The sequence below is a fragment of the Pipra filicauda genome, unplaced genomic scaffold (assembly GCF_003945595.2).
Source record: "Pipra filicauda isolate LSUMZ 115617 unplaced genomic scaffold, ASM394559v2 scaffold12_size5214236_pilon, whole genome shotgun sequence".
Taxonomy (NCBI): domain Eukaryota; kingdom Metazoa; phylum Chordata; class Aves; order Passeriformes; family Pipridae; genus Pipra; species Pipra filicauda.
The window spans coordinates 3560013-3573967 of record NW_024103763.1 but is presented as its reverse complement, the minus strand read 5'-3'; the positions used below and the strand labels follow the sequence as shown (position 1 = coordinate 3573967).

At 39.2% G+C, this 13955-nt stretch overlaps 1 protein-coding gene across 9 annotated transcripts in view; it reads right to left on the bottom strand.

Moving 5' to 3' along the window:
• Positions 1–13955, bottom strand: part of SCML2 (Scm polycomb group protein like 2) — a 70500-nt gene that overhangs the window by 38422 nt on the left and 18123 nt on the right. For 8 of the 9 annotated variants that reach the window (XM_039378046.1, XM_039378065.1, XM_039378051.1 and 5 more), the window contains 3 exons: positions 13887–13955; positions 7198–7268; positions 2837–3071 (listed from right to left, as the gene is read on the bottom strand). In XM_039378046.1, the coding sequence (XP_039233980.1) occupies positions 2837–3071; positions 7198–7268; positions 13887–13955 (375 nt within the window). The remainder of the gene's footprint in view (positions 1–2836; positions 3072–7197; positions 7269–13886) is intronic. The other variant, XM_039378061.1, reaches the window with a different exon arrangement.

Here is a 13955-nt window from a genome sequence, read left to right as displayed (position 1 = left end):
TAAATGGTGTCGTAATTCGAAGACTGCTGAGCTGATTTTTAGGCCTGGTTTCATACCAGAGTCTTTATACAACCTAAACATGTGTGGTTACTGAAACGCAATATTCCCAGCTAGCTTGCCAGAAAACAGATACAAGCAAGATAGAGGAATGACAACTAAACAAAAGTTTCAATTAATTTCATTAGGCCTTAAAGTTGTCCTGGTAAAACCAAAGAAAATGCTATCTGCATTATAATTTGTTCAGAACATTAAGATCTCAACAACAAAACGCTCACCTATAGAAAACAGAGGTTGGAAAAGGAGCCCTTTGTTACAATAATCACTTTCTCAAAAACTTTATGTAACATGCATAATTAAACCCATGTAAAAATCAGGTAGGAGGAACTGTTTTATCTAGTTATTATGATAGAAGCAGAACATTAGTATCCAGAAGGTTCCCTACTACTCAGAAAAAAAAAAAAATCAGTTGCTTAAATGTCTAACAGGAGGTAATTATACACCCAATTAGCTCCCAGCTTTGCCCAGGAACAGGATGCTGAACAAGTGCCAAAAAGGCTTTTTCAAAAATTTATCTAGGTATGCCAGAATGTTTGATTGCTGGAATTCAGCCTATCTCTAGAAAAATCTAGGGCAGGAGGAACAAAATAATAGCACTCACATTCTTTTCTGAATAACCAGCAATTGTTCAGTGGGCAGGTAAGCTTACATGCCTGGGTGCAGGAAAACAACCGCTTGTGAGGTGCTGCACAAACAGCCTGATCAAATAGGAGTAAGAAACAGTATCTGAGGAGAAGGCATCAACCCTTCTACTGATGACTGTGGAAACTTTCACTTCTTAAAGAATTGACTGCCCCCATTATACATAACTGGAGTTGTTTTATTCATCAGACTGGTTCAGAAACATTTTAAAAAGCGCCATGTTCCTGAAGCCATATATTTAACACTGTACATATGTGCAGCTGAAGGAACTGGTGCACTCTTCCCTTTTCCATACTGGTATCACTTCATTCATTCTACAGGGTTATATCAAGAACTTTAGAGAGGTTAAACTGAGAAACTCTTAAAAAAAAAAAAAAAATCTTTTCCCCCAACGTCAAGAATTTTCAGTGTTTTCATTCAAAACCTCTATATATCCACAGGAAAGAAGGGAAAAAAAAGCCCTTCTGGGCTTAAACTGTATCTATCCTAATAATATTTTTCTAGACTGGCACCCTGATTGCATTGCTTTTCTTGTGTTCCCGAAGGAACACAACAGCACAAAAATCTACCCCTATAATCTCTGTGAAGTATCTTAATGGTTATGTCAACTGCTCCTCTGTCTGTCTCTCTACAAGCAAATCAAGTTTCATGCTGTAGTGAAATGAGACTTTTCACTTTGTTTTTCAAACAGAAGAACTGGAAGTTGCTAAAAACTGGGATGACAAGTTTCTGAGAGGCTACTAAGAGAAATAATGCCTATCCTCACTAAACATCTGATGAGAAATCTGTAAGAATTACTGATGACACCAAACCAGAAGCAGGTTCATAACTATAAGATGGAATCCATCAGCCACTCATTTCTGCACGCAGTTAATGTCTTATATTAAGATCATTATTTCTTGCATCTTCTAAAAATTACAGAATGGGGTAACAGGTGAGAGAGTGTTCAGGTAAATTTCGGCCATTAATTTTCCTCCTTCTTAGAAGCAAAACTATTTTCAGACCAATGTGAAATCTTTAAAGACTTCCACATGTAGAAGTTTAAGCTGTAACAAATACAGTACAAGAATGCAGATCTAAACATACAGGTTAATCACAGCAAAGAAAGGCAATGTCACGCTTTACTACTCCTAGTAGTTTATTCAAAGTTAACTTCGACTCTTCATCAGCTAGTGAGGAATTCCTTTGTACAGTTCCCTATTTAATAAACTCCCTCAATAAGACTAAGCCCAAGCCCTATTTCTCCGTTTGGGGAAACACATTGTGTTGTTACCCATATTGCTCACAGAAGGCAAAAGAAATTCTGCATGCTATTTCTAAGCATAAGAAAGCTACACCTTCCTCACAAGCATTTTGTTGCGCTCACAAACTAGCTATGACAAACTGATCTGACACCCCAGGACGTGTGTCCATTTGAGGCGATGAGAATGACATGCAATACAAGACCGCAGTTTGCTAGAGCTCTGGAGTGCTACTTTTCCTACCTCAGAGCAGAACGTTGCAATTCCACACTAAACCAACCCTGTGCTGCCTTTCCCAGAACACAACCAATTCACTCAGTGCCTGAGGAAATATTCCAACTGCCCTGCAGGGACGTGCCTCCAGCAGCCCTGCCGAGGCTTCCCGGGCCGGTAGCAGCCAGTGCCCTCTCCTCGGCTGATCGGATGCGCTGATGAAGAAGAATATAGGGGCAAGTTCCCCCAGCTCTTTCCAAGGGCTCCCAACACGAGCACACATGGCATCGTGCAACAAAACACCGTACACTTCTAAGGCAGGTTACATGTGAGGGAATGTTTACAGAATGGGCACATGGCTCTGTATCTTATCATTAGGAAAGTTGTCGGACACTCCCATTTAATATTAAGGGACTATTAAAAAAAAACAACAACCAACTAATAAAATCCCCCCCCCCAAAAAACAACAAAAACTCTCATTCTTATATCAGAAGAATCAAAAAATAAGAAAAAGTCACAATTCAACTAGCCTGAAGCAGTTTGCTTACCTCTTTTTCAATTAAATAATGGTTTGGTGAAATGTTAATACTATTGAATAGTCAAGCAAAAAGGTAAATTCAATGTCATGAAAGCAATCCTCCACAATCCTCCACACGCATTCGTTCAGAAGCTTTGTTTCTTACCCAGCGGAGGCTGGAGCATGCCCCCTTTCTTTTCACAGGTCCCGATGGGCTGTATGTCTGAGGAATCCACAAGCCTCCAAAAGTCATTTTTGTTGTCACTTCCATCCAGCCGCAACCTTAGCCTGGCACCAGTGATTCCAATGACTGTAGCTATACAAACTGAGGTAACATTGCGAGGATCACGGGCTTCCAGTTTCATACCAACTTTGAAATCGTTCGTAGGTGGAATTCTAGACTACAGTAAAAGGTAAAAGACTTTTTCTCATTGATGTTAGCATTGTTAAATTTACCAGTCAGTTCAATATACAGCTTTCATCCATCCAAATGTATCATATAAGTGATAAATACGAAGAAACTTTTGAACTTCAAGTGTTTAGCAGCAAGTCACAAAAGGCAGCTGGATAACCTACCAACTGCATAAACATGACTGATAAGCCCACTAAGAAGGGTAATAACTGATGAAGATATGAACGTAAAGACGGGGAGCCATGACTAATACTTTAAGTGAATGGAAAACAAGGACATTGGGAAACATGACATTCAACTCAAAAAAACCCAAAAACCAAAACACAAACCAACACACACACAGAAAAACCCCCCACCAACAAGGTTTATTATCTTTCAATTAAAAAGAAATAGTTATCCTCACTGTAATATTATTTTGGAAATATAAAGAAAATTTGGACCCTACTGTCCTAGGCACTACAAAAGCTCAAGGTAAGAGTTTCTGCATCAAAAAAAGCTTACAATACAAAGAAAGAAGAGAGAAAAAGGAGTTAGTGCTAACATTTTACAGAAAGAAAAAACAGTTCTAAAGTCATATAAAACTTCTATACTAAGACAAAAGCTGCACCTTGTGCTTATTCCTAGAGAACTGAATATAATCAATAACATACAATGAAATGCCAATTTAATTAGCACAGGGAAAAAATGTGACAAATGCAACTTGGTCTTTATGCAGAACTTTTTGTCACATGCTAAAGATGAACAAAAAAGAATAGTTTTTACTCATGTATCAACATTACTGGCAGAGATTGACTGGATCATAGTCTGATTATTTGCCTTCTGTGGAATTGTAAGCAATGACATCACCTAACAATGTTCAAAACTCTGTATTAACACTAACAGGGATTGAATGCTTCTCACTATTCTCTTTAGATGTCTCCTAAATTTATGAATGGAATTTTTCCCAACACTATAATTTAAATTCTATTTGCATTTTGCAAATAACAACAAAATCTACAGTGTATTTTACAGAGAGTAACCCGACCTTTTCTCAGCACCCTTTCAATGAGATAAGTAAGTTGAGCACTGAAGTTTCTCTTAGGAGATGATGACTATTCTCCTATCATGCTGAAAGCTCTTTTCTGCAATCCTTCAGTACAAAGTTGTTTTTGAATGCAGACACCAATGTAAGCAGCCTTTTCCACGACATTTAAACCCAGTAGCTATCCCATACAGACTAACATAATCTGACTTCTAATACAGGAGGAAGGTAGAATACCCAAAACCATGGGCATTCACACTCACAGGATTCCTATGTCCCCTTCTCCTGCCCACCTGAGCAGGTCAGGTAAGGATCCCATAGTAAGCAGATACAGGTGCGCTTATCTGTCTGGGGACACAGGAAAAGACTGAACAAACCTGCTCCTGCAACAAGTATTAGTGATATTTTTTCTCCATCACATTTGAATGTTTGAAATACACCTTCCTCTACTTGCTGTGTTGTGCAGGTGCACCATTTACAACACACCCTAGATCAACAGCAGGAGCCCTGGAGGAGCCCAAGTTCAAAAACCAGCGGCAAGCAACATTCAGTGAATGCTGAGTGCAGCATCTGCTGCACTCAGACAGCAGGCTGTCTGAAAGGGGAGCCTGAGCATATTAAATTTAAAGGGCAATTCAATTTCAGGATATTGCTTGTCAAGCTGTTATTTTCTACTACCAGGAAAAGCAACAGAAATTGAGAAATTGGGGAGTTTATTTATTTGCGGAAAAGGTGAGCTTGTTTAAATACCAATAACTCAAGGCATTCTACTAAAAAGGTAACTCTTCCATGCTAGTTTGCCCTTACAGAAAAATAACAAAACCCCACTCAGTAACAGCCTTGTTTAAAGTTCTGCTCAAATCACAAGGGACTGAGCTTTTACATTTAAAATTTTCAACTGCTTCAAAAAGTTTCAAGGCAAGAGAATGGGATGTGAAATGCACTGAAATTTTAAGTAGTAATTAAAAACAACTTAAAGCAACAGATAAAATACCTTCTAAATTAAGATAAATACTTTAATCAATTTCCATCAGCTGTCTGTGCCTGTGTCTTAATTTATGCTAGAGGCTTTAATTTATTGTTGCCCAGGTCATTTTTAATTACTATAAAATTTAAACTTTTAGAATTCCCACAAGTCACAAATTCTGGATATAAATGTCAAATTAAGTTTCTCTCTGCTCTTTATTTTCTGGCTGGCCACAGCAGTGTATTTATTTGCGTTATATAGATAACGACACGTAAAATTCATGTGTAACCCAATAAAAATCAAATTAGTCCTACACAAAGCACAAGCACTTTAGGTTTAAAATCTGCAAACATTATGTAGAGAGAGGATCGAGCTATGCACTAATCAACATTGCATATCACTTTCTACTTAAAGGTCAACTCTTAGAAAAACTGAAAATCTGCATATGTAAATTGTTTTGAATTTTGCTATGCACATAAATTAAAGCTCATCTTTCCAACCCACACACTCCTTAAGCAATCCAGGCCACTTAGATTCACCTCGGTCAGTGCATGTCACCTAAGCATCTCTATATAAGGTGTTATTTGGTTGTTCAGTTTGGACTTCTTGAGCATTATTAGGGAAGAGGGAGATGCAAGAAAGGCACACAGAAAGGCTTCTGAGCAGCTTCCTGCAGTAGCTACATTTCTTAGGAGCATACACTGTGGTTTATGGTCTGTGAGTATGGCATCAACCTCAGGATGATCCAGGGATATGCTACCACCCTCTGCCTCTATCCAAGCAGAGTTTGAGGTCTCTGCCTTGAGCTGGTATCCACTGTGTAAAACACATACTGTGACATTAATTTCTGAAGCTCCACTCACATAGAGTTATCGACACCACTCCTCTTAGCCATGTCTCATTGAAAGAAGCATGCAAGGGGCTCTTTGCCCTTTATCCTCATCTGCAAGGAGCAAGCTGAGATTCATGATTTAGCACGAGGAAATGCTACCACCTGTGTTTCTCTCTCCTTATTCTCCACTCCTGCAACTACTTTAGACTCACTGAGTGACGGTTCCTCCCCTCCTCAGACTAATCCACTCATGTTGCTTTTTATTTGGTCTCCCACTGCAGGCCAGTATCATGTACAGTACAACTGGACTACCAACACACCCTAGAAGACACTTTCAGAACATGCCCAAGCCACTAAACTAGACATGCACTGCTTGTCACACCTATTACACTTCTATCAACCTGAACTATCCAATTCCTTCAGCGACTATCTTCCTAACACAACGAGGGCATACAGACCAAACCACATCCTATTACACAGACAAGATACTCCTCAGCTTGGGAAAACACCAGCCTTGACTCCCTATACAGAGAGAAAGATGCCTGCAGAGATCGACTCAGCCTCCAGAGGGCTGAATAACTGGAGGTCATCAGCTTACACAAGACGGTACACTTAAACTGCACCTGCAAATACAAACCAAACCATCAGGCAGGGGGGGAATCAGACTTGTAGGCTACAGTGTAAGATATAAAATAGTACATTAAACACCCTTTGTTATAAATCCAGTATTTCCTTTGTATTCCCATATATTCCCTTGATTCTTTTTTAACTTCAATATGTGTTACTCCTTAGTAAAAAGCGTTCTGCTCAGAAAGAGACAAAATTAAACATATTTGAGAGATCCAGGAAAGAAGTGGTGACTAAACTCTGCTAAACACACATCTTGTAGCTAGACAGAATTGAAAGGAATCTTTCAGAAATGAGGCAGAGGAAAGGCTCCTCTGACAATCAGCAAAATTTTTAATTCTCACTAAAACCATGGTACCTCTAAGATTACTGAAAAAGGTAGAAAATATTTTTTAACTCTGATAAGACCATCTGTTTTCATTAACTAGTCTTTTTTTTAAAGAAAAACAGAGTCCAAAGATACAATTTTAATGAAATCCTTAAAGTTTGGCTTGAGGCGGAAACCAAGAATGAAAAACTTCCGTAGCCCTCATCTGCCCAAACTGTAAGCTACTGATAACTAGAGATCAAAAGGAGTCAAATAGGAAGTCTAACCATAAAAGTTGCTCCAGGATCACCCTGTAACATGTATACATACACACACACTTGCAAAACAGTATCTGGCATACCTGTCTGAAACAATGTAGAGGGGCAGCTACTGATTCAGTCTCTTTCAGATAGTCATCCCAATTAAACTGTTCTGGAAGACACAAGATAAAAAAAGACCATATACACAGTTTTAAAATGGAACTTAAATTAAAAGGGGATTTGGGGAAAGAAAGGGACAAAACAACCTTGTAGAATACCTCTTTTTTTGAAGAATAGGATTACTCTCAAATGGAAACTCTACCTTTGAAATACATACAACCTTCAAAAGAGCTTCAAGAGTACCATTAATTCACAGGGGTGATCATACAATAGGCAAAATTAATATAAACCTTCCCAAATTATTTTTTGTGGTCCACATACAAAAATATACAAGTTAGGATACTTAGATTCAATTCTCTGCATAAGGATCTCCCGAGCATCCGTGTATAAATCATGTTAGCCTTTCTGTATCTTAGTTCCCCTAACAGCAGGATTGTTATAACTTCATATGAGTACTGGGATGATAGACATTGAAAAACACACACACAGATTCTGTTGAAATGTATATTATGAACACTATCTCCAGTCCACTCGAAAGCAAAAAGCCTTCCAACGGCATCTTTGCCTCTTTTCATCTGAAGTCTGATAAAGGTTTCTCTTTGTAGAATATTAAGTATTACAGCAATTATAGGTAAACATTAAGAAACAGAATCATGGGGGTTTTTCCAGTGTTAAGAGTGGCATTGTTTATGAGCATGGGCAAGTGTACTCTGCATTTGATTTAATCAGTGTTATCAGTTTTGCATGAATGGAAAAACATGAAGTACTAACATCAAAGATACAAGCAAGCATTAATTAAATTAATATAAAGTGGAAGATAAATGCTTCAATAGCACAGTTAATATTTTTGTTACTAAATTATCTGAGTTATTTTGCTTATTTTTCTTGTTTGGGCAGCCGACATCTTTCTGATGTTCCTGAATAACAAATTACTCCTAAACCTCAAAATGATGCTGTGATGCCACCCAGTGGCTCAGCAACAGCCATTCACACAGCCCATAGCAAAATCCTTGGTGACGACCAAGAGCCCACACAGGGCTTGCCAGTAACCCTTCCAAAAACACCACTGGGCACAGACACTTAAAACACATCCCTGCAATTTTCAAGAAGAGAGAAGCAGCAAAGAAACAATCAGAAAACGGCAGCATTTTTCAGCACTCACACACTGCTTCTCTGAAAGATGCATGGTGGCTCAAGTGCAGAGTGTCTCCATTAGCACAGCATTTAGACTGTCCCCTTGGCCTGACAAGATCCTCTTTTTTCAGCATAACACTCAAAGGTGTACAAATGCTTTGTCCTTGGCACTGCAGAAGCCATATGACTGTTAGCTACGTGATAAGTCAGCAGCAAGTCAGTGAAATCTCAAAAGCTGTTAATTTGTTGGTCTGTAGTATATGTAGGCTGGTAACAAAGACATTTCCATACAACATCTTGGAAGTCTGCCTATTTTGGAATGAAAATTTTATTCATATATCTATACAGTAACACTGATATTGTACTACTCAGAAAAGGCAGGGTGTGTTAACCTCAGTATATGTTAGATATTTGTATTTCAGGAAGGCAGAAATGGCTCTTCAGAGCTTTCTCCAAGAAGTAGCCTCCAGATTTGTTGCTCTTCTCATTAATAAGCCAAGGAGGGTACAAAACCTAAAGATGATAAACTACTAGCAAGGTTTCATCTTATAGAAGTTCTTCTTGGAGCCTAATAATAAAGTTGCCACTTCAGGTTGCCTTCTGATTTACAAAAAAAATTTAAAAATTTTGGTTTTTAATCAGTTTGCCTTAACAAACTACCTAAATCAATAAAATTAAATCTAGCAAAAAGAATATGTTAGCTGTGTCCCAGTTGTCTCAGAGCTAACATGATGTAAAAGCTGTAATCATCAATCAGAACCTCTCTGTGCTAAGGACTGTATAAATATAGATCAGAGACAGCACCTTTTACCAGGAGAAACCCCCAATCACCTCCTCCAAAAAAAATTATATACCAGCATATCTCAAATAATCTCAGTTGTTATAACAGGACTGTAAATTTGGTGGAATGACCCAAAAATACAGAGGGATACAGTCTTATTTCTTCCAGGGAACATTTACTAGAAAGACATGTAAGGTAACACAAGTAGCCAGCTGCAGATAAAGCCAAGAGTAAAAAAAGATTGCCTGGCTCTTTGCTTTAAATCCTGGCTATCAAAAGCTCTTGCATCAAGCAGAAATGCCCTGGAGTTAAAATTAGAACCTCTCCACCTGTGAAGATACACTGCATTAAATTAGAGCCAAGCTCTCAGAGATGGTGCTAATTATCATTTAATTACTGCAGTCATAGAAATAGGAGATGTATGAATGTTTGCAACATGTAAGATGCATCTTTAAAAAGACAATCACATTGAAAAAAATATCTACACAAAAGCTTCTCTGTATTCTCAGTGTGCAGAGGTAAAGAAGCAGCTGTATTATATATATATTTCTAATTCTGAAGCCCCTGAAAACATGCAGCTTCTGACAACTAGAAATTCTTAAAAAAATCAGCTCGCACTAAATGATTTAACATGCACCTCACAGTCAATTCAACCTCTGCAGGCTGAATTAAACAGCTCAAGAAAAACTTGTTATGCAACAAGCACAACTTTATAACCTATCAGCAAAGTGTAAATGAGAGAGAAGGAAATTTTACACTGAAGAACAAATCAGCATATACTGGAAATGGGGGGGGGGGAGAAAAAAAAAAACAAAAAACAAAAAAAACCCACATCAAAAAAAAAAAAAAAAAAAAAAAACCACACCAGAAATTTTTTTTAAAAAAAAAAAAATTAGTTTATAGTCAACACAGTTGACTATAAACTCTAAACACTAATCATTCTAAAACAGTGATTCAAAACAAGCGGCATGGGCAAAAAGTCTGATTAATTTAAAAATTAAGGAAATTGTTTATACCATACTTGCCTTCATTACTTGAAATGACCCATTGCTCTCTGCAATGCTGTACCAATACCCTATCACTTCTTGTCAAACCTGCCAATCCTAAAGTAAATCAAGCTAAAAGGGACCCCAGGAGGTCTCTAGTTCAGCCTCCTGCTCCTCCAGGGTTCCATCAGCTTCAATGTGAAGATTTTTTTCCTTCCATCAAGGAGGAATTTCTTATGCTCCAGCCAGTTATTCGTCACTTCTCCTTCCACTGCACCTCAGAAAAGCCTGGCTGTGCCCTCTCTACAGCTGCCTGTCAGGTACGTGAAGACAGCAAGACCATCTCCCACAAGCTTTCTCTTCTTTTGGCAGAAAAAAACATTTTCTGGTTTCCATATAATTTTTTTTGCTTACACCTTGCATTCCAGCACCTTCACTGTTTTTGGTGGACAGTCAGCCAGTCTGCTCCAGTATAGCAGTGCCTTCCTTGTACTGCGCAGCTCAAAAGTGAACATAGTTCTCCAGATGTAGTCTCTGAAATACCCAAAGCAGCAAATCCCTCCTCTCTGCCTGCAGTCCTGCCGACAGGATCCCTATGCAGTTGTCATCTTTCACCACAAGAGCACACTGCTGGTCCACACTCAGCTCTCCGCCTGCCAGGGTTCTAGGGCCTTTCATGCTAAATTCCTTTCCAGGCAGCCAGCTTCCCTCCTAGGCTGCTGCAGGGCTCCGGTCTGCCCGAGACAGGGAGGGACTCTCCATTCACCTTTGAATCCCACGGGGCTCCTGTCATTCGGTTCCCTTAGCACGGGCAAGTACATATGAAGAGCAGTTCTGCCTTCCAGAGTACAGTCTACCCCTCCCCATGAGATGCCGCCCACAAATTGGCTTGACAGTGTGTTCTGTCCCATCGTCCCATCCGACAGCAAAGTGTAAAACAGCATCAGCTCTTGGCCTCTAAGAAATGCCACGAGCTACCAGCTGCCAGATGGACCTTGCACTGCCTGGCAGCCCAGTCAATTTTTCATCCACCTATCCAAAGCACATCTCACCAGTTTGGCTGAAAGGACACTACACAAACAGTACAGAAAGCTTTGCTGAAGTAGAGATGAATGACATCCACTGCTCTCCCCTTGTTTACAGAATCACAACAGAAGGTAATCAGTCATGTATGGTTCACACCTGGCAAATCCATCTCAGCTGTTCATAACTCCATCTTTGTCCTTTATTTGCTTGGAAATGACTTCCCGGAGGGTTTTCTCCACAGTCTTCCTAAAGACTTGTATCAGGCATGCCAGCCTGCAATTCCCCAGGTGCTCCATTATTGTCCTTCTTGATAGTGGGCATACTGTTTTACCTTTTCCAGTCATCATGAAACTTCCTCAATCACTATGACCTCTCCAAAATGAGCAAGAAGCCTCACAGTGACATCAGTCAACTACCTCAGCACCCTCAGAGGTGTGACACCTGCTGCCACAATATGTGAATGCCATTTTGCTGAAGTGCTCCCTGTCTTCCACTGTACATAATGCTTCACTTTAGTGTAAGTCAAAAGTTTTTCAAAATTTAAATTGAAGATTTAAACTATGAGTTAAGCGTCACTTGTAGATTGGCAGAATTTAAGGTCCTGGTTTATTTAGGTTAGTTTAATACAGTATCACTACAGCTAAACACTGGACAGATGGAGCACCTCACGTCTTCTCCTATCACCCCAATGTTCCCTTGGCACGCATCTGAGACTTTGGACATAGAGAAGTATCTTTTCTAGTCTTCATCCCACAATCTCTCTTCTTCAAAGATGAGATTTCCTTCTAATTTTCATTTACATACTCTTGCAAATACAGTAGTTTAAGTGTAAGGTATGTCATATACCACTTTATACCTTGTACCTTCTTCTATATGTTGTGATCATTCAGTTAGAATTTTTCTTGTCCTCACATCTTTCTCTACTCACTTTGGTCTATTTTTTCACCTGTATCTCTGTGTTTCCCCTCCTCTTCAACTTTTCCTATCACACATCCCCCTGGGAACTCTGGAGACTTCCTGGATGTTAGCCCAAAGCATTGAAAGGCATTTTTCTTCATCCAGCATCAAGAGGCTTGTTCTGCTTCCTTGCCACCAAAAAGTAACAACACTGGATAAAAATTATCTTCTCATCTGTAGAAAATCAGAGATTTTGCAAGGCCCAGGTTTCATGCGTAAGTTCAGTGCCCAGACACTCGATTAACATGTAGCCCAAGTGGAAGAACACAGATGACTGAATAAGGCTTGCCTGCTTAGCACTGCTTCTCCACAAAGCTTTTTCAACACTTTGCTCTCTGCTGCAGGAGGTGGCAGGGACATTTTCCAGTGACTCATGAAATATGGTTATCTTATCCACATATGAAAAGCGTATTGCTGGTGGGGGGGTACCCAATGGGGCTCCGTCTGTCATGTCAGACGACATTATTTTAAAACACAGATACGCTGAGTCCAGTTTGACTGGAGCTCCTTTTACACTGCAGAAGACGCAAAAAGACACAAATATGATTCCTTTTCTGTCTCAAAGTAACAGGGACAAATAACAAAGATGACAGGTTGCCCAGAGAAGTTGTGGAGTCTCCTTCTCAGGAGATATTCAAGAGTCATCTAGACACAATCCTGAGTAATGCACTCTCGGGGACTCTGCTTGCAGGACTAAGATGACTTCTAGCGGTCCCTTCCAACCTTGCCTATTCTGCGACTGCTAGAACCCCAATAAACAGAAAAATTAGGTCTGGTAAATGGAACAGCAGAAGGTTCTACTATGGTAACAAGGCATCGTATCTTTTACATGATGTCACCACCTCAACTACCCAGCTACTGTGTTGGTATCTCAGCATGTTTGTTCAGTGACTATGCTACTCCTAAGGAACTTCTCCACCAGTACCTAAGAAAAGCCCTGAACCAGATCATCTCTCAGGAGTCAGAGGGCACAGAAATGTGAGCAGAGCGAGAGTTTAAATAACTCTGTGACATTTTTCCGAGAACTCCTGAAGAGATTTTGTACTTAGGTCAATAGTACTCATGACACTTCCTAATGTCCCAAATTTGAGCAACCATCATGAACATACAAAGGATATGTAAAAGGGTGCTGCTGTCCTCTCACTGCAGCCCACAAAAGCTAAACTGACAGCAGTCTCATGTATATGCTGCCTTATAGCACCTGTTGAGGACAGCAAAGGTTAAGTTCAGTAAGAATCTGGATTATTTCTGGCAAGTGTGTAGTTTCCTCAATTTAGTATGAAAACACAAATTCTGTTTTCAAATAATTTCTTTAAAGTAAAATTAGAATCCCAGGCAATTTAATCCAGTTAGCGATCCTAAAAACTCAGCCTATCAAACCAAAAATTCCTTCTTTGGCACCAGCAAACATATTAAGGAAAGAGAAAATAACTTCAGCAGAAAAGGCATGAAACTGAGAAATACATGATGAGAAGAACAGTAAATGAGTAATGGTCTAACAATATTAATGTTTACACAGCATCTTTTATCATACATACAAAGAGTACTTGTCTTGGCTAGTAAAATAATCAAGTTCAAGTCAAGCAGTTTCAACTATCATCTTCTATACCAAAACATACTTTCCTAACAAAGTTAGACAAAAGCAATGGTATGTTTTTAACTACCCACCAATAATAACACAAGAGAGTGCCAAAAAAAAAAAAGGCCTCAGGAAATAGTATGATCCCAACACACACTTTTTCTTTTAGGGTACCTTAACTAATAACCTGTCAGCTGCAATACCTACCACTTTTTAAAGACGGGTTGTTTGCCTGCTGATTCTTTCCATCTTTCTCTTTTTTAATATTCTTTGAAT